The sequence below is a fragment of the Eptatretus burgeri genome, chromosome 4 (assembly GCF_056783735.1).
Source record: "Eptatretus burgeri isolate ZD-2024b chromosome 4, Ebu_testis_v1, whole genome shotgun sequence".
NCBI classification, from domain to species: Eukaryota; Metazoa; Chordata; class Myxini; order Myxiniformes; family Myxinidae; genus Eptatretus; species Eptatretus burgeri.
This window is the reverse complement of record NC_140964.1, coordinates 14,610,462-14,630,260: the sequence shown is the minus strand read 5'-3', so window position 1 is coordinate 14,630,260 and position 19,799 is coordinate 14,610,462. Positions and strand designations below refer to the sequence as shown.

The following is a 19,799-nucleotide window of genomic DNA, read 5'->3' as shown; positions in this document are numbered from 1 at the left end:
CTTGCATCTCATTCTTTAATGTGGCCTTCGCTTCCAGCTGTTCGATCTGTACAGTGTGGTTCTTTAACGTTTCATTCTCCGCCCTTGTTCTTTCCTCTCTCACCATCCTCAACTCGTTTTGTAATTCTGTCTCTTTGTTCTGATGTTTCCGTAACTCAGCAGCTATTTTTTCTAATTCCGTCCTCCTCTCCGCACACTCCGACCTTGCTTTGGCTTCTTTCCATTGTTTCTGATATTCCTGTTCTCTTTTTACCTTCTCTTCCAAGCTTTTTCTGTCTTGATTGCCTCTTGCCTCTTCCTACCTCACCCGTCAGTTGCTCCAATTCCAACTTGTATTTCCGTCTTTCCTCCTCTGTTTTGTTTTTCCATTCTTCCTCCAATTGTTTTGAAGCCTGTCAATGCCCGCCTGCTTCACCTGCCATAACCACGTGGCTTGAAACGGTGGCTGTTGGGAGTACTCGCCTCGTGTTGTGCCATTCGCCGTGCCATAAATAGCCGCTCGCTCCATGCTGCGCTGAGGTGCGATCGCGCCGCCATTATGTGACGCAGCCCGCCGATAAAGTCCGTGCTCAGAACATCGGGTTGAGCTTCCCGGTGGATTATAATTACCAGAGGTACCATCCCGGGCCATGGATTCTACATTTCTACACACATACATTTCTACCCCCGGCATCCGCTCGCTTTGAGATTCCATGTTATTTCTCGTAACGGGTTAATTTGAATCGCTCGTAATTTGGAGGGAATCGGGGGTCGCTCCTCTCACCCCTGGACCGATTCCCGTGAATTTAGCTGGAGACGGGAGAGTTTGTTTTCCCGCTCTCTGACACCAGTGTTGCGAGCAGAGGAATGGGTTTGTGTCTCACGGCCTGACACCAGTGTTGCGAATTTGCGCCCGCTGGCGTGCGATCGGCCATGTGACTCGAATCGCGGCACATCGCCCACCGGACGGACAATTCAGTCGTGACCCTCTCGGACTAACGCCGGGAGCTAGTCACGGGTGGGCCTTTCGGCCTCACCACGATCGTGCCAATCGGCCACCCACGTGGGATAGGGTTGTTCGCCAAACTCGACCTACCTAAGTACCCACGCGGATGGTAGACCAGGCGATCGCACCTCGCCGCAGGTCGACTCCAGACACGGGCCGCTTAAGTGGTCCGTTCCATGCTATCGGGATAACCGAACGGTGTTATGGTCGGCCTCGACGGTTCCGATTAATCATCGGGCGTATTAAGCCCACGATGAACCCTTTACGTGTGAAGCAAGATGGAGATTCAAACGAAGGAAAGGACGCAGCGAAATGGGGAACAATTCAACATGCAAGCACTTTATTCACACAGACACAGGCACAAAGCACACGTATAGTCAAACAGAATCAGAATGCACATAAAGCAATTTAAAACAACAACAAAAACAACAATGCAGAGCTACGACCGAATACGCGAACACACGGCAACACTTAAAACAATACTACTTGACGGACGGCGCCACCCACAGACATTTACACCAAACCCCAAAATAAAATGGAAGTGCGACTTCCCTGATGGCGTCGATTCCTCCTTTTGCGACCGCAACTCCGAGCCCCTCCGGCGTGGTCCGCGAGCTCGTGCCGCGTGTCGCTCGTGTGGTCCGCTCGACGGTACGGACGGGGTTTTGGGGAAACGTACAGGGTTTGTTCGGCGCTGTTTTCCGCGCTCTCGCACGGATCAAAGAAGCAAGGCAGGAACAAAAAGCTCACGACTCGAACCAGAAGACGACCATGAACCAGAAGACTAACATAAAGACCAACCCTTTAACCAACGGGTTTGGGCAAACTACACATGTACTTACAGAGATATCTCACCTAAGGGACCTGAATGGTGGTTTGCGAATTCCCACAACAGTAACAATATATATATATATATATATATATATATATATATATATATATATATATATATATATATATATATATATATATATATATATATATATATGTTTGTATACATGTTTTTGAAGGAATTTACAATATATATATATATATATATATATATATATATGTTTGTATCCATGTTTTTGAAGGAATTTACAATATATATATATATATATATATATATGTTTGTATCCATGTTTTTGAAGGAATTTACAATATATATATATATATATGTATGTATATATATATGTGTATATATATGTATGTATATATATGTATGTATATATATGTATGTATATATATATATATGTATATATGTATATATGTATATATGTATATATATATATATATATATATATATATATATATATATATATATATATATATATATATATATATATATATATATATATATATATATATATATATATATATATATATATATATATATATATATATATATATATATATATATATATATATATATATATATATATATATATATATATATATATATATATATATATATATATATATATATATATATATATATATATATATATATATATATATATATATATATATATATATATATATATATATATATATATATATATATATATATATATATATATATATATATATATATATATATATATATATATATATATATATATATATATATATATATATATATATATATATATATATATATATATATATATATATATATATATATATATATATATATATATATATATATATATATATATATATATATATATATATATATATATATATATATATATATATATATATATATATATATATATATATATATATATATATATATATATATATATATATATATATATATATATATATATATATATATATATATATATATATATATATATATATATATATATATATATATATATATATATATATATATATATATATATATATATATATATATATATATATATATATATATATATATATATATATATATATATATATATATATATATATATATATATATATATATATATGTATATATATATATATATATATATATATATATATATATATATATATATATGTATATATATGTATATATATATATATATGTATATATATATATATATATGTGTATATATATCTTCTTCTTCTTCTTTCGGCTGCTCCCATGAGGGGTCGCCACAGCGGATCATCCGTATGATCCGCATAGTGATTTGGCACATGTTTTACGCCGGATGCCCTTCCTGACGCAACCCTGGTCGCCTCTTACGACACAGGGATATGGTACACCTATTTTTTAACCGGGGTATACACCGGCCCAGTATACTGGTACTCATTTCGCCGACCTCGGAAGGATGACAGGCTGAGTCAACCCCCTGGTGTATTAATTCAGTGGCTCAACGGGGCTTGAACTCAGGACCTCTTGGATCCCAAGCCGCTGCCCTAACCACTGCGCCAACACCAGGCTCATATATGTATATGTATATGTATATGTATATGTATATGTATATGTATATATATATATATATATATATATATATATATATATATATATATATATATATATATATATATATATATATATATATATATATATATATATATATATATATATATATATATATATATATATATATATATATATATATATATATATATATATATATATATATATATATATATATATATATATATATATATATATATACATATATATATACATATACATATATATATATATATATATATATATATATATATATATATATATATATATATATATATATATATATATATATATATATATATATATATATATATATATATATATATATATAATATATTGTTGTGGTTGACGAAATTCGCAAACCACCATTCAGGTCCCTTAGGTGAGATATATGTGTAGTTAGGCCCCAACCCGTTGTTTCGAGGGAATAAATGTCATTCATTCGGGCTGCGATCCCTCTAGATAGCCGTTTTTCTTTTACTATCTTTATTTTGGACCAGCCGCCATTACTACCACCACCAACCACGTCTCAACAGCCATCACACAACAACCACCAACTGCAACGCCGCTTCACAACCACAGCCACGACCTTTACCGTCACAACTCGCTCTCGCAACCATCGCATCACCGTCATTCCCGCGCCGCTTGTGGGCACCGATACTGGACTCGTGCAGGGCGCGCACCGAGCAGCGGGTGCAGAGGCACCAGCCTTTCCGAAGCAATCGGATCAAAAACGACTCACGCCCACTTCTGTTCCGTCCTATAGGCGAGCGTGGGGCGATTTGGCCCCGCCTCCAGGTGCGTCGGAGTGTGGTCGCTATATGCAGATTCGCGGATCAAAAAGCATTCACGCCCACTTTTCTTCTGTCCAATGGGGAGCCAGCCAGAGGTAAAGGGTCGAAGGTGAAGGAGCGAGGCCACGGGGGCTATAAAGGGCCGCGTTCGCTCGCCAAACAGAGCAGTTCGGAGTTGAGTTGGGAAGAGCCAGTCAAGAGAGGAGTCGGAGAAAGCAGTTGGACGGAGCTGTGGAGAGTTGGAGAGGTGGCGGCGGCGAAGGCAGTCGAGGGGGTGCTCGTGTCAGAGTCGGGGAGCTGCGGAGAGAAGAGGCCGGCAACGCGACTGAGGTCGTGGTGGAGACGCTCGTCGCGGGACCCGAGCCAGGGAGATATCCTCCTTCCCCCGAGCATCAACAACCCCCTCCTGTTTCCCCCCACGCTGAGATAGTGCGAGAAGGGGGCCCCGTTCCCACCCCATTCCAGACACTGTCCGCAAGGCCCGCGGAGTCGGGGCGCCACCACCATTTTGCGGCTCATCAGACGGGTAGGCCCGACGCGGTCTCGGCCCCAGGCCCGTCCACCCCCATCATCCTTGAGGGTGGTCCTTTTCTTTTGCTTTGAGTATATGTGTTGTCGGCGCCGTCTGTGAAGTAAAACTGCATAAGTGTTGCCGTGTGCTCGGTAGTCGGTGGTATATCTGCATTGTGTTTTGCTTTTACATTTGCTTTTTGTGTATTATTGTGTGTTTCTTCTTCTTTTACATTTGCTTTTGGTGTAATTGTATATGTGTGCTTTCCGTTCATCGCGAAATAAATGTGCTTTATGTTGAACTGTTTTCCCGTTTCGCTTCGTCTTTTCCTTTATTGAATCTCCATCTTACTTCACGTAAAGGGTTGGTCGTGGGCTAAAACGCCCGATAATTAATCGAACCGTCCAGGTTGACGATAACACCGCTCGGTTATCCTGATAGTACGGAACGGGTCGCTTAAAGTGGCCCGTGTCCGAAGTCGACCTGCGGCGAGGTGCGATCGCCCGGTCTACCCTCCGTGTGGGTACTTAGGTAGGTCGAATTTGGCGAGCAACCCTATCCCACGCGGGGGCCGATTGGCACGATCGTGGTGAGGCCGAAAGGCCCACCCGTGACTAGTTCCCGGCGTTAGTCCGAGAGGGTCCCGACGGGATTGTCCGTCCGGTGGGCGACGTGCCGCGATTCGAGTTACGTGGCCGTTCGCACGCCGGCGGGCGCGAATCCGCAACAATATATATATATATATATATATATATATATATATATATATATATATATATATATATATATATATATATATATATATATATATATATATATATATATATATATATATATATGTATATATGTGTATATGTATATATGTATATATATGTTTATGTGTATATATGTATACATATATATATATATATATATATATATATATATATATATATATATATACGTTTGTGTATATGTATATATGTATATGTATATATTTTGTATACATATATATATATATATATATATATATATATATATATATATATATATATATATATATATATTTATACATTTATTTGTATGTATGTATATATATATATATATATATATATATATATATATATATATATATATATATATATATATATATATATATATATTTGCGACCGTCGCCACCCCGGATAACTCCAAACAGGTTTGGTGAGTCGCTGGGCAACCATTACAGCCAGTCATCCGAGGAACTTCTTGCCGGCTCTCAATTCTCGTAATGTTGCCATACAGGCAAAGTTTCTGATGTGAGTCGGTATCGTACCGGCAGTCACGTGACATCTTATTACTTTTTTGAGCAGAACCAAGACACGTGATCGTGAACTTATCTTCAAGCTAATCTCTCGATCAGTTGGATCACTTTTGCTGCCATATGCCACCATCACAATGTGAACAGGAAAAGTCATGAGTTTTATACATGTATTAAAATCAGCAAAGCACATACTTGAAAACATAAGTCAAGTCATTAACAGTTTCCCATTAGCCACTACACGTGCACTCGTGACCCACGAATACCTGATAAATACAGTACAGTCAACTTAACACGACTATATGAGCCCACAGACATCTGACAAAGAAAAAAGAGAAAGACAAGTCTTGAGACGGCGATGGTTCACGAGCAATGTACACGGTTCACCTTTTTTTATTTTTTGACCTTCGAGGGGACGCCACGGGAAAACTGGTGGGAATCGGGAAAAACGTAAATGATTAAAGTTGTAGTACTCGAAGACTTGCATTCCAACTTTCATTCGAAACAGTTGAAAACCCTAGGTCCTCGGAGCTCGATGCCCAATTTATTGATTTTTTTGACATTTTCTAAGTTTGTGACCTTGTGACCTTGACCTTGGGATGAAAATGAAAAATCGAGCTCCGTGGGGCTATGCAGGTGCCATTGGGCTAACCATATACCAAAACCCCTCCCAGATTCGACAAACCACCTCGGAGAAGATGCAACTTGAAACCGGCTACCCCCTAAAAACACATGTTTTTGGGGTGTGGCTCCGCCCATAATGGGCGCAGCATGCCCATTCTCCAGAAAACACAACTTGATCATGATACAAACCTCTCACCCTAATTTTATCAAGATCAGATCAAAACCCACGGAGCTATGCTCGGGACAGACAGACAGACACACACCCATAACGAATATAGTGGTCACTTACTGACTCGTGAACCAAAAGAGTTGGGTTAAGTAGTTCAGACCCCTTTGAAGCTCTGCGACGGCCCTGAAAAGCCGGCGCGCAGCCCCTTGGTCATCTGCAACAGCCCGTGGCTTGTGGAGAGCCGAGCTGTCCTCCGGTGATCAGCACTAGTTTGTCACAAATTGTATGGAGATGACTGTAGATGTGGCAGGGCTGACAGCGAGTGAGCGTGCAAGCAGCCAGTGACGATCTGGGTGAGCACGATCTGTGTCCGATTCTGAGATACAAGACGAATACGACACTCAGGCTCCAGTCCGACTGCAAACCAAGACCAGACAGACTCACTCAACTAAAGTTGGTGCTTTGTCGATCTTTTGTTTCCCTCTGTCCGCGAATTTGCATACAGTCCCCGATCTCAATGGGGGATGTCCTAGGGCACATGTCCTCGTCTCATCCCACACAATTGATTGTGCAGTGAGCCTTGTGACCTCTCCCACAGATTGGTCCTGCATTAATTGGGCATGTATCTTTTCTGATCCAAATTCTGCTCCCTTTGAGGTGCGGTGATTATCTGCCAGTTCAAACCGGTTCTGAGAGAGAGCTATTCTGGCAAAAAGGCAGCAAGAAATGACTCACCCAGTTCAAGAAGAAATTAGAAAGGAAGATAAAAAGGCATCATGAGTTTATTAGCTGGTTTGAGAAGGAAGAAAGGAAGAAAATAGAAGGAGGTATAGTTAAAAACATCGGGGCAATACCTCTGGGCGTTCACCTGGTAGAATAATGATACTGAGGAGGAAGTCAACATGGGATGGAATCAGCAAAATGTACCAATGAACCAATGTTTTTGCAAATACCTATTTTGGGGGGCAACCACCCCACCCCCTCTGAAATCCCCTTCGACCCCAATATTTTTTTTAATGTCGAAAACAAATTTTAGCGCTAGCTTGCTTTAGCTTTAGGCTTGGCAAGTGCTAGCTAGCTGTTGGTAATTGAACACACCCCAGCTTCACTACCCGTGTGTTCAACCGCTATAAACGTGAATACAAAATTCTGGAGTGAATCTGTGCCAGCCCTGCACATCTGCAAAGCTTGTGATCACACTGAAAGATCAGTATGTATCAGGATGTTAATTGTGGTTTTATGGCACCGATCCTCCTGCCAACCTCAACTTACTACTTCGTTGCTCTCGGAGTGCGTGAAATGCGGAGCGACGACCTTGCATGAAGCCTGACATCGCGTGTCGTCACGTGATTTGTATGAGCCATTGGTGAACCCCAGCCAGTTGCAAATTTGCTGTGGAGTATTGCAGAAATGAGCTTGAGTGCCATCTCATGGAGTAAGCGAGTAAGTTTACAAATTGAGGAAATGGTCATTTGTTACCTCCGCCACTTACGAGGTGGATTGGAGGTTATTTTCATCCCTGTCTGTCTGTTTGTTTATTTGTCTGAGCAGGATATCTCAAAAACTTGGTGGACAGATTGGGTGAGTGACAAGGACGAATTGATTCGATTTTGGTGAATATCCGGATACGAGAAGCGATTCTTCAACATTGAGAGAGGGGGTAAAACCGATATGTGGCATACTTCAAAAGCTAGGTGGGTGGATGAGTTGTGAGTAGGTTACAAATACAAGCCGATTCGATTTTGGTTCATGTCTGGATCCAGGTGTAGCCCATCAGTGGGATACAAAATGTAAAGTGTTCAGCCCGGTGGAGGTATGTGCTCTACCGAGTCAGTGCCGTTTTAGTTCTTACTGCTTTACCGTTCTAGCACCCCAATCCGTTCACCCGATACAAGCCACTCTGGTATAAATGTTTATGTTGTTTGTGTCGACTGTAGATCTTGCAGAAGGTGACAATCGAGAAATACTGACTGTAACAACATTGCCCTGGATCCTCGATGCTGCACTACTTGCATCCTCCACGACGTGGTGCGGTGGCAAGTTTGAAACCCGTTCGCCCGCCGCCATGGCCATGGCTCCAGAGACCAGAGACGGACGAACGAGGCTCAACCAAGAGCCAAGCTTCATGGCCACCTCTACCCTGGTGCGCACCCTTAATGCGGCCTTGCGTGATGGAAATGCGGCCGCCGTGTCGGCCCAGCTCGGTTCCCTGCGCGACCCAAATGTGCTTCTCGAACTCGCGAACGACGACTGGGTCAAGGAAGCGGACGTTCACCTGGACCCTCTCATCCTCATGGGTAAGGCATCCTCTCCTTACAACTTCATCTACTTCACTACATTGGTTTGAATTTGTCACTTCAATATAAAAGACACCGACAGGTGACATTGCAAACAGTGCATTATGTTACAACACCGCCTCAAGCGATCTTTGTGGCTTCTGAATTCAAGTACAGTAATAGCAGATGGGATCCAAGAATTGATGACTCATAAGGAAACTGTTCTGATTTCATTCCCCACTCAAGGTCTGGTGACTCTGCTGCACACCTGTCTCCTGGTTGCTATGGAATCCAAAGTTCTCAACACCATTGGCATCTCCCACAACTAACAAGAAGCAAAGTGCATGCTGCGTGCTCTTTCTCATCACAGACGCTTTTGCGGCCCCTCTCTTTTCTACCGCCTCTGCTGAGGTGTCATTCTCTCTGCTCTTTGATACCTCATCCATCTGGGGTGCACCCACCTGTCCATTAGCAATGCCCTCCTTGTGAAACTCACAAAATCCAGGCTTACTCTTCACCTTCTTTGTTCCTATGTTACTCCCGTTTGTAAAACCTCGTCTTGAGTCCATTACATCCAGATTTTTTTTTAAGTTGGCAGTGCACCAACACTTCGGGTCATCCTGTAGCTCAAGCCCAACCCATGATCTTTATGACCTACATTCACCCTCTCCAACCTCTCCCCCTCAACACAAACAATTTGCTACATTTCCTTCCCTCTTTTCCTCCTGTTCTTTTATCCCTTTGTTGAACTGGGAGGATGGCCTAGAGGTACGCACACCCACCTCGAAGCCATCTTGGCTGGGTTCGAACCCCGGACCAGCTATAACCTGTCATCCCAGTGTTTCGCAGGCAGGGTGATTCATCGATGTGTGTGAAGATCTTCTAATAGGAGATCGAGAAAGAGAGATCCATATATGGAAGGTTTATTCATCGTATTTTGTTTTTAACCGACTTCCCACATGGCATTGACCCCAAATGGTGTGTGGTAGGTTCCCTTGTACTGTTTGTTTGTCCCTACGTATGTTGTCAGTTCATTCCTTGTCAAATTTTTCATCTCTCTTCTACCGGTTCCGCTCGAGTCAATTGTCGTTGCTGTCGTTTCAACGTCTCACCAAGCCTGGTGTTGGTTCGGTGGTTAGGGTGGTTGGCTTGGGATCCTAGGGTCCTGAGTTTGAGCTCCAATGCTGCTGAATTAACACCAGGTGGGGTCGACTCAGCCCGTCATCCTTCCGAGGTTGGCGAAATGAGTACCATTGTACTGGTAGAGGGGCACAGCACCAGTGGTATAGTCATGCTCCAAGAAATGATAGCTACCCGGCAACCAAAGTTGCCATACGTAAGAAGAGAGAACGTTTTATCCATTCTGTCATTACCTCTTACGAGAGCCTTTCAAGGTCTCTGTTTAAAAAAGATGATTCTGGGAATGTAACTTGATTGTTTGCTAATAGTATCACAAAACGAGGCATAAGCTTGCCTAACTGTGATGGATTGCCTACTCTTCACGAAGGACACCGAGTGATCTGTAAAATCCCCTTTATTTATTTGTTGATGACAACCTCTGCCGTGAATTCCCTCATCCTTCAGATTGGTAATCAGCAGCCTTTTCCCAGATAGGTAAGCAGCAGCCTCAGCAGATGATGACAAAATCACAAGATGATGAAACACTTGGATTGTCTTTCAATCCTGACAAATCTCTCTCACTATCTCTCCGAAAGTACCTCCAGCAAACCACCCCCCCCCCCGTCCCCCAATTTAATGTTTTTAAACAACTCTCTTGAAGTTCAGTCATATTCAAAATCCTGGGTCTCACGATTAGCCATGATCTTTCTTGGGCAAATCACATTTCAAAGTTGGCCTACAAAGCCAGCCAGCTATCGATTGGGCATCTTCCATTGAACAAAGTCCTTCCTTAACACACCTGAGCTCCGATGCACCTCCAAGGCCGTCATCTACAGCTTGATGGAGTACTGCACTCCCCTCTGTGCTGGCTTCTTGCCTCAGATCATGCTCAACTTGATGCAGTGGAAACCAAGACCTTCAACATTATTGGAATCTCTTTTGATGAAGCTGAGTCTATGGGCCTATCACTTCATCATCACAGACAGGTCTGTGGTCTCTGTTTTCTCCCACCTCCTTTCTGGTCTTGCACCCTCTGCTCCTTTTCTGTGCTTTGACATCCCCCCCATCCCCTCCCCAGGTTTCTGTAGGACGCACGTGTTCCACCACCACACTCTTCTGGTGAAGCTCCCAAAATCCAGAATCACTGCTCACCTCATTTCTTCCTCTTTTTTTTTTCTCACCTTTGAAAACAACTTCCACATTCTCTTCAATCTCATTCTACCCCCCCCCCCCCAAGTCTTCAAGACAGCTGCTCACCACCTTCTCAGTTTGCTTCCATATCCATCTGGTCCCCCATCTAAAACAATGATCTTAACTACCCCCGTTAACCTCCCCTTCCACCCCTAAGTCCACCTCCTTCCAAATTTCCAGTTTTTCCTTCCGAAAAGTTTTCTTCTGTATCCATCTGGTCCACCCCGTGTGCCCTCCTCTAACGATCTCATTCCTCCCCACACCCCTTGGTTGTTCACCTCACTCTATTTTGTCCTTCAACCCTGCTGTTGGTATTTCATCCCCCCCTATCCCCCTCTCTCTCCACTGTTCCTTATTTTCCGTTGCTTCCTGATCCATTCTCTGGTCTGGCTCTTCCACAAGCCTGGGCCTTGTATGCAAATAAATTACAATCAACCCATGCTTCTGTGATGAGGGAAAAGGTACAGCAATATGCTTTCTAAAAAATTTCCATCTGCTGTTTCGTATAGCAATCGCAGGTGGACACAAAGGATCCCATGGTGTCTTTCATGAAGACTTGGCAATTGTGTGCCGGAACCGTGGCCAAATTCCAAGTTCCTGCCCTAATCTTTCCACGAACGTCAGGCCCCGCCAGCCGGTTGTTGAGAAGTTGTGCCAACTCCACAAGCTCTACGAGTCCCCGACCCCGACTAATGGGACATGGCAGAAGGTGGTGATGATGTGTGCATGCTATATTTGTTTTGTATTTGTATTGCTTCAACGGTGAAACATCGTATTATATGATCAATCTATATTCCGACGGGATGGTGCAGATGGAACAAACTTACCCTGAGCTGTTTATAACCTGGGTTCGAATCTTGACCCAACAGTAACCTGTCAGATTTATGTTTTGCAGGCAGAGTGTTGCATGTCTGGTTTAGTGGTGTCAAAAAAGGTGATGTGGTAAAACTGCAAAGAGTAGCAAAACTGTCTGGAACCAAAATCTAATCAATTTGTCCTTGTTGCACACCCAACGTGTCCACCAAGCTTTGTCGGAATCGGTCCACAGTGATTTGTGATTCCATGGTATATATCGTTTTTGGCCCTTTCATAAAATGATGAAGAATCACTTAATTTTTTTTTTTAATTCTCGTATCTGGATCCAGATGTTCACCAAAATCGAATGAATTCGTCCTCATCACAAGCACAACCTGTCCACCAAGTTTTGGCTGAATCTGTCCACAACATTATGAGATATTGTGCTCACAAACAGACAGACAAACAGGGGTAAAAACACAAACTTTGTCCACCTTCGGGTGGCGGAGGTAATTGATTGAACAATATTTAATCCTGAGATTGTGAGCTTTGTTTGTTTAACCGTGCAATTTTCCAATTTTTGTGGACAAATAATAAATAATTCAATTCAATTAATCACAATGTTCCATCCCTCAGATGGACGATCACGTGGGACTGATTATTATCATTGATTGAGAGTGGTTGTTGAAGATCCCATTGTGTCTTTTGAATTCCCATTTCAAATTTGAAGATATCATCCCATTTTAACTTCAAACCAGACATTCTTTAACTTCAAACCAGACATTCTTTAACTTCAAACCAGACATTCTTTAACTTCAAACCAGACATTCTTTAACTTCAAACCAGCCACTCTTTAACTCTAAACCAGCCACTCTTTAACTCAAAACCAGCCATTCTTTAACTCTAAACCAGCCATTCTTTAACTCTAAACCAGCCATTCTTTAACTCTTAACCAGCCATTCTTTAACTCTTAACCAGCCATTCTTTAACTTCAAACCAGCCATTCTTTAACTCTAAGCCAGCCATTCCTTAACTTCAAACCAGCCATTCTTTAACTCTAAACCAGCCATTCTTTAACTCTAAACCAGCCATTCTTTAACTCTAAACCAGCCATTCCTTAACTTCAAACCAGACATTCTTTAACTCTAAACCAGCCATTCTTTAACTCTAAACCAGCCATTCTTGAAGTCTAAACCAGCCATTCCTTAACTCTAAACCAGCCATTCTTTAACTCTAAACCAGCCATTCCTTAACTTCAAACCAGACATTCTTTAACTTCAAACCAGCCATTCTTTAACTCAAAACCAGCCATTCTTTAACTCTAAACCAGCCATTCTTTAACTCTAAACCAGCCATTCTTTAACTCTAAACCAGACATTCTTTAACTCTAAACCAGCCATTCTTTAACTCTAAACCAGCCATTCTTTAACACTAAACCAGCCATTCCTTAACTCCAAACCAGCCATTCCTTAACTCTAAACCAGCCATTCTTTAACTCCAAACCAGACATTCTTTAACTCCAAACCAGCCATTCTTTAACTCCAAACCAGCCATTCTTTAACTCCAAACCAGCCATTTTTTAATTACAAACCAGCCATTCTTTAACTCCAAACCAGCCATTCTTTAACTCTAAACCAGCCATTCTTTAACTCCAAACCAGCCATTCTTTAACTCCAAACCAGCCATTCTTTAACTCCAAACCAGCCATTCTTTAACTCCAAACCAGCCATTCTTTAACTCCAAACCAGCCATTCTTTAACTCTAAACCAGCCATTCTTTAACTCTAAACCAGACATTCTTTAACTCTAAACCAGACATTCTTTAACTCCAAACCAGGCATTCTTTAATTACAAACCAGCCATTCTTTAACACGAAACCAGCTATTCCTTAACTCCAAACCAGCCATTATTTAACTCTAAACCAGCCATTCTTTAACTCTAAACCAGCCATTCTTTAACTCTAAACCAGCCATTCTTTAACTCTAAACCAGCCATTCTTTAACTCTAAACCAGCCATTCTTTAACTCTAAACCAGCCATTCTTTAACTCCAAACCAGCCATTCTTTAACTCTAAACCAGCCATTCTTTAACTCTAAACCAGCCATTCTTTAACTCTAAACCAGCCATTCTTTAACTCTAAACCAGCCATTCTTTAACTCTAAACCAGCTATTCTTTAACTCTAAACCAGCCATTCTTTAACTCTAAACCAGCCATTCTTTAACTCTAAACCAGCCATTCTTTAACTCTAAACCAGCCATTCTTTAACTCTACACCAGACATTCTTTAACTCCAAACCAGCCATTCTTTAATTACAAACCAGCCATTCTTTAACACTAAACCAGCCATTCTTTAACACTAAACCAGCCATTCCTTAACTCCAAACCAGCCATTATTTAACTCTAAACCAGCCATTCTTTAACTCTAAACCAGCCATTCTTTAACTCTAAACCAGCCATTCTTTAACTCTAAACCAGCCATTCTTTAACTCTAAACCAGCCATTCTTCAACTCTAAACCAGCCATTCTTTAACTCTAAACCAGCCATTCTTTAACTCCAAACCAGCCATTCTTTAACTCCAAACCAGCCATTCTTTAACTCTAAACCAGCCATTCTTTAACTCTAAACCAGCCATTCTTTAACTCTAAACCAGCCATTCTTTAACTCTAAACCAGCCATTCTTTAACTCTAAACCAGCCATTCTTTAACTCTAAACCAGCCATTCCTTAACTTCAAACCAGCCATTCTTTAACTCTAAACCAGCTATTCTTTAACTCTAAACCAGCCATTCTTTAACTCTAAACCAGCCATTCTTTAACTCTAAACCAGCCATTCTTTAACTCTAAACCAGACATTCTTTAACTCCAAACCAGCCATTCTTTAATTACAAACCAGCCATTCTTTAACACTAAACCAGCCATTCTTTAACACTAAACCAGCCATTCCTTAACTCCAAACCAGCCATTCTTTAACTCTAAACCAGCCATTCTTTAACTCTAAACCAGCCATTCTTTAACTCTAAACCAGCCATTCTTTAACTCTAAACCAGCCATTCTTTAACTCTAAACCAGCCATTCTTTAACTCTAAACCAGCCATTCTTTAACTCTAAACCAGCCATTCTTTAACTCCAAACCAGCCATTCTTTAACTCCAAACCAGCCATTCTTTAACTCTAAACCAGCCATTCTTTAACTCTAAACCAGCCATTCTTTAACTCTAAACCAGCCATTCTTTAACTCTAAACCAGCCATTCTTTAACTCTAAACCAGCCATTCTTTACCTCTAAACCAGCCATTCTTGAAACTCCAAACCAGCCATTCTTGAAACTCCAAACCAGCCATTCTTTAACTCTAAACCAGCCATTCTTTAACTCTAAACCAGCCATTCTTTAACTCTAAACCAGCCATTCTTTAACTCTAAACCAGCCATTCTTTAACTCTAAACCAGCCATTCTTTAACTCTAACTCTAAACCAGCCATTCTTGAACTCCAAACCAGCCATTCTTGAACTCACAACGACCTTCATTCCACTTTCTTTACATAGTCTTCACTACTTTAGGGACTTAGCTCCATCTTACTGGGGTTCAAAAACATCATTGGCCACCTTGGCTAAATCTGAAAATTTCCCAGCATACATCACTTTTTGCAGTGTTTGTGAATTAAAGTGTAACTGTTTATAGATGATTACTCCACACTCTGTATCTTGTTTCATTGTTTGCTCTGAGTATACTCGTGATATCTGTAATGCCAACCAGAGGAGGAGGAGGAGGAGGAGGATGGGGGGAGGGGGGTTTGGGTGGTGGGGTTATGAGGTAGTTGGGGGATGAGGGGGCGGGGACTGAGAGGTTTGTTTACCTCTTTGATGGAGGAATTGAAAGACCCTCGTCTAGCGTCGATAAAGTGCTTAATGTGGTCTTTGAATTTCGCATAGATGGACACGAGTACCAGGTGTACGCATCGAAGGAAACACTGAAATCTTTTAACTGCGATGGTTTCAGCCATTTAAGACGTTTCTGCCTGAAAACGGCCTCCCCAACAGCCGAGGATACTATTGCTCCATCTAATACGGCCCCACCTGTTAGCAACTGCGACCCTGTTACAGTCTCAGAGAACGGAATATCAGACCCGAAGGACACAGAGGACAGTACCTCAAGTGTTTGGGATGGTTTTACAACTATTCCCTTATTAAGGAAAAGAAAAACGGACAAGAACAAACTGAACCCACATAAAGGAAAAAAAGTGGTTTTGTCTGTGAGTGAAACAACTCCGGCCTTATGTGACACAGTGTCAATGACAAATCGGTATGAGTCACTCTCAAATGATGAAATGGACCCCTGTTGGTAGATCAAGGTGAAGGGGATTTACTCACAGAGAAAATTAAGGAAACTTCAGTCAAGATCCCGACTTCTGATAAGGAAATTTAACCATATAATGATCTTACCGAAAAATAATTAAAAACTGTCTCCAGAGCCCCCCAATTGTGCCACGAGTTGACCACCAACGACTCCTCAATGGTGGAAATTACTCCATCGAGTACCCCTGAAGTCAAACCTGAGTGTTGTGACAAAGCTTTGAAAAACCGCATCCTGAAAAACCTGAGGCAGACGCTTATACTACCACCCTCCCCCCCTCCCCTCACTCCATCTCCCCGTCCCCTCACTCCATCTTCCCCTCCCCCCTTCTACATGACTCAAGGTGGAATCAGAGCCTCCCTCACCCTCCCCTCCACGTCGAAAACAGAACAACCTGATACCTGTATACCACAGAGTATAAACACGGTTTGTGAATTAGAAATTGAAAATTTTCCAGATAGTGCTTCTGACATGTCAGAAGGAGAACCAGATAACATCGAAGAAATCCCTACAAACAGTACTCCTAATGTCTCACCATCGCAAATCCTTAAATTCCTAAATCATACTTTTAGGAAAAGACGTAGATATAAAGGAATATTTTTCTGACTTACACGGTTTCATTGAAACAGCAAAAAATATCATTCGTCGACCTCATGATTACCATTTCACCGAGCCACAGTGCAGTAGGCTTAAAAAGCACATTGTTAAAGCTAAAATGGAAATGAAATGATGACCTGCGTGCACTTCTTTGCTTGCCACCTCTTCATCACGATGGTGATCTTTGGCAGCCAAAATATAAATGGTGGAGCAAGCCAGTCTAGGATGCTCCAAGTAGTCAACCTCATTAAACAACGGAAATTAGATGTAGCCTTTTTACAAGAAACCCACTCTACTCCAGCATCGCACAGTGTTTGTAATAGAATGATGAAAAAGACCGGCTATTTTAGTGATTCCAACTCTCGCACAGCAGGAGTTGCCTTTCTGCTTAGTCCGCACTTCTGCCCTCTACAACTTTCATTTCAGGAAATAATCCCAGGTTACCTTGCTTCCCTGGATTTTGTTGACAATAACATCGAATTTACTTTAATAAATGTCTATGCTCCTTCAAAGGGCACAGACCGCCAAAGCTTCTTCAAAAGGTTACGACTCTACATGAGGCAATTAGATTTGCAAAAGTGTATCATAATGGGAGGTGATTTCAATTGTACCCTTCAGCCCGCACGTGATCAGAATGGTGCAGAGCCTCACCCCGGATCAGCCAGACTGCTGTCTGATATAATAAGATGTTTTAGTCTTCAAGACGTATGGCGGATACAAAATCCAAACACCCATCAGTTTACTTGGAGTAAAGTTTCCAACAATCAGGTGGCCCTTGCCTGGCTGGATAGATTTTACTTAAACTCACCCCTTATGAACCTCTCACCTACCACGAGAATTTCTCCATCTGGTTTCTCGGACCATCACCTTATCACCATGTGCTACCGAATAGGGTCGTCTCCAAATCGCCACTCTTTTTGGTAACTTAACATCTTCATATTAGATAACCCCTCTTTTAATAGTGCCTTTCAAAGTGTCTGGTCCAATTTAGTAGGTGCTAAGCCCCAATTTAAAGACCAGCAGTTATGGTGCAACAACACAAAGGTTCAAATTCGAAATTTCTGTCAACATTTCTGCTCCTTAAATACACAAGTAGAACGCAGAATAAAAGCGGAACTGGAGAAAGAAATTCTACAAATTCAAAGCAACCTAAAAACCCACCCTGCCCCCCAACAAAAACTAAGACTGCATGAGAAAAAGTCTCTTCTCAATAGTATAATCACCAACCATACCCAAGGAGTATTAACGAGATTACGCTTTCAACACGTTCATCTCTTAGATAACCCAACCCGGTTTTTTTTTATTTTGAATCAAAATCGCCTCATTCCTAAATCGCTGCTTTAAAACGTCCTGATAACTCGGTCACTACTAACCTGGTAGAAATTAAGAACGACGCAAAACTTTTCTTTTATAAAATTTACCAGGCAAAAGATGTTGATTTAGAACTGGTTTCTCAATTGGCAGATGGTATCAGTGTTCTATCCCCCAAGCAAAAGTTGGATTTAGAATCACCACTCGCACTCGAGGAACTTTCTGCTGCCCTTAAGAGCCTGAATGGAGGGAAATCACCTGGGCTGGATGGTCTCCCAGCGGAGTTCTTCAAAAAATTATGGGACCTGATTTGCTTCTGGTCTTCCGAGAGAGCCTGGAGAAGAATGAACTCCCATTAAGTTGCAGAAGAGCTGTGGTTACTTTGATTCCTAAAAAAGGGATTCCCTTGCTCATCTGACAGTGGAGGCCAGTGTCCCTGCTGTGCACAGACTATCAAATCCTTTCAAAAGCTTTGGCCTTATGTATTTCACCTCTGCTAAAGGATATTATACAAATGGACCAAACCTACTGTGTCCCCGGGCATAATATCCAGAATAGTATCTCTGTTATTCGAGATGTAATTGATATTTGTGAGATAAATCATGGAAGTTGTGGCCTGGTCTTCTTAGACCAGGAGAAAGCATTTGACTTTGTTTCTCACAAATACCTTTTTGAAGTTTTAAAATATTTTGGTTTTGGCCCCCTCTTTCTATCACATATACAGTTATGTTATTCAAACATAATGGCCATTTTAAAAATAAACAATGGACCTGTACCCCCTTTTGGGGTTGGGAGAGGGGTAAGGCAGGGCTGCCCTCTTTCAAGAATATTGTATACTCTTTCTCTTGAACCCTTCTTAAACACCTTTCGTAAATCCTTATCTGGTGTCACTATGGGAACTAATCCCTTAAAAAGCATCGCCAATGCAGATTACATCTGTGTCTGCATAAATTATGTGGAAGATATTGTTAAGATGACGAGTACCTTGGATCTCTTTAGTAAAGCGTCATTGACCAGAATAAATTGGGCTAAAACAGAAGCACTGTGGCTCCAACCCTCTACCTATCCCTTATCCACCCCCCTTTCCCTCTCCCTCCTTGTCTCCCTGGCAATATTTCTTGGAAAAGTGACGGGATCAAATTATTGGGAGTGTTTCTTGGTCCGGGCGATTTTGTGAGGCATAACTGGGAAGGTTTGTTGGCACGCATTGAACTAATTTTACTGAAATGGAAGAGTTTACTCTGCCAACTGTCCTACCAAGGCAGGGTATTAGTCATCAACAGTCTGGTCACCTCAATGTTATGGTACAAGGTTCTTGCCCTACAGCCACCTGCAGACATCGTGG

The 19,799-nt window shown here is 41.4% G+C and overlaps 1 protein-coding gene across 2 annotated transcripts in view; it reads left to right on the top strand.

Annotated features, from left to right (window-relative positions):
• Nucleotides 1-6,514: 6,514 nt before the first annotated feature.
• Nucleotides 6,515-19,799, top strand: part of LOC147027512 (ankyrin repeat and SOCS box protein 18-like) — a 28,601-nt gene continuing 15,316 nt past the window's right edge. Inside the window, exon 1 of one of the 2 annotated variants that reach the window (XM_085876973.1) lies at nt 6,515-9,114. In XM_085876973.1, coding sequence (XP_085733099.1) covers nt 8,727-9,114 — 388 coding nt within the window. In that variant the 5' untranslated portion in view covers nt 6,515-8,726. The remainder of the gene's footprint in view (nt 9,115-19,799) is intronic. The other variant, XM_085876975.1, reaches the window with a different exon arrangement.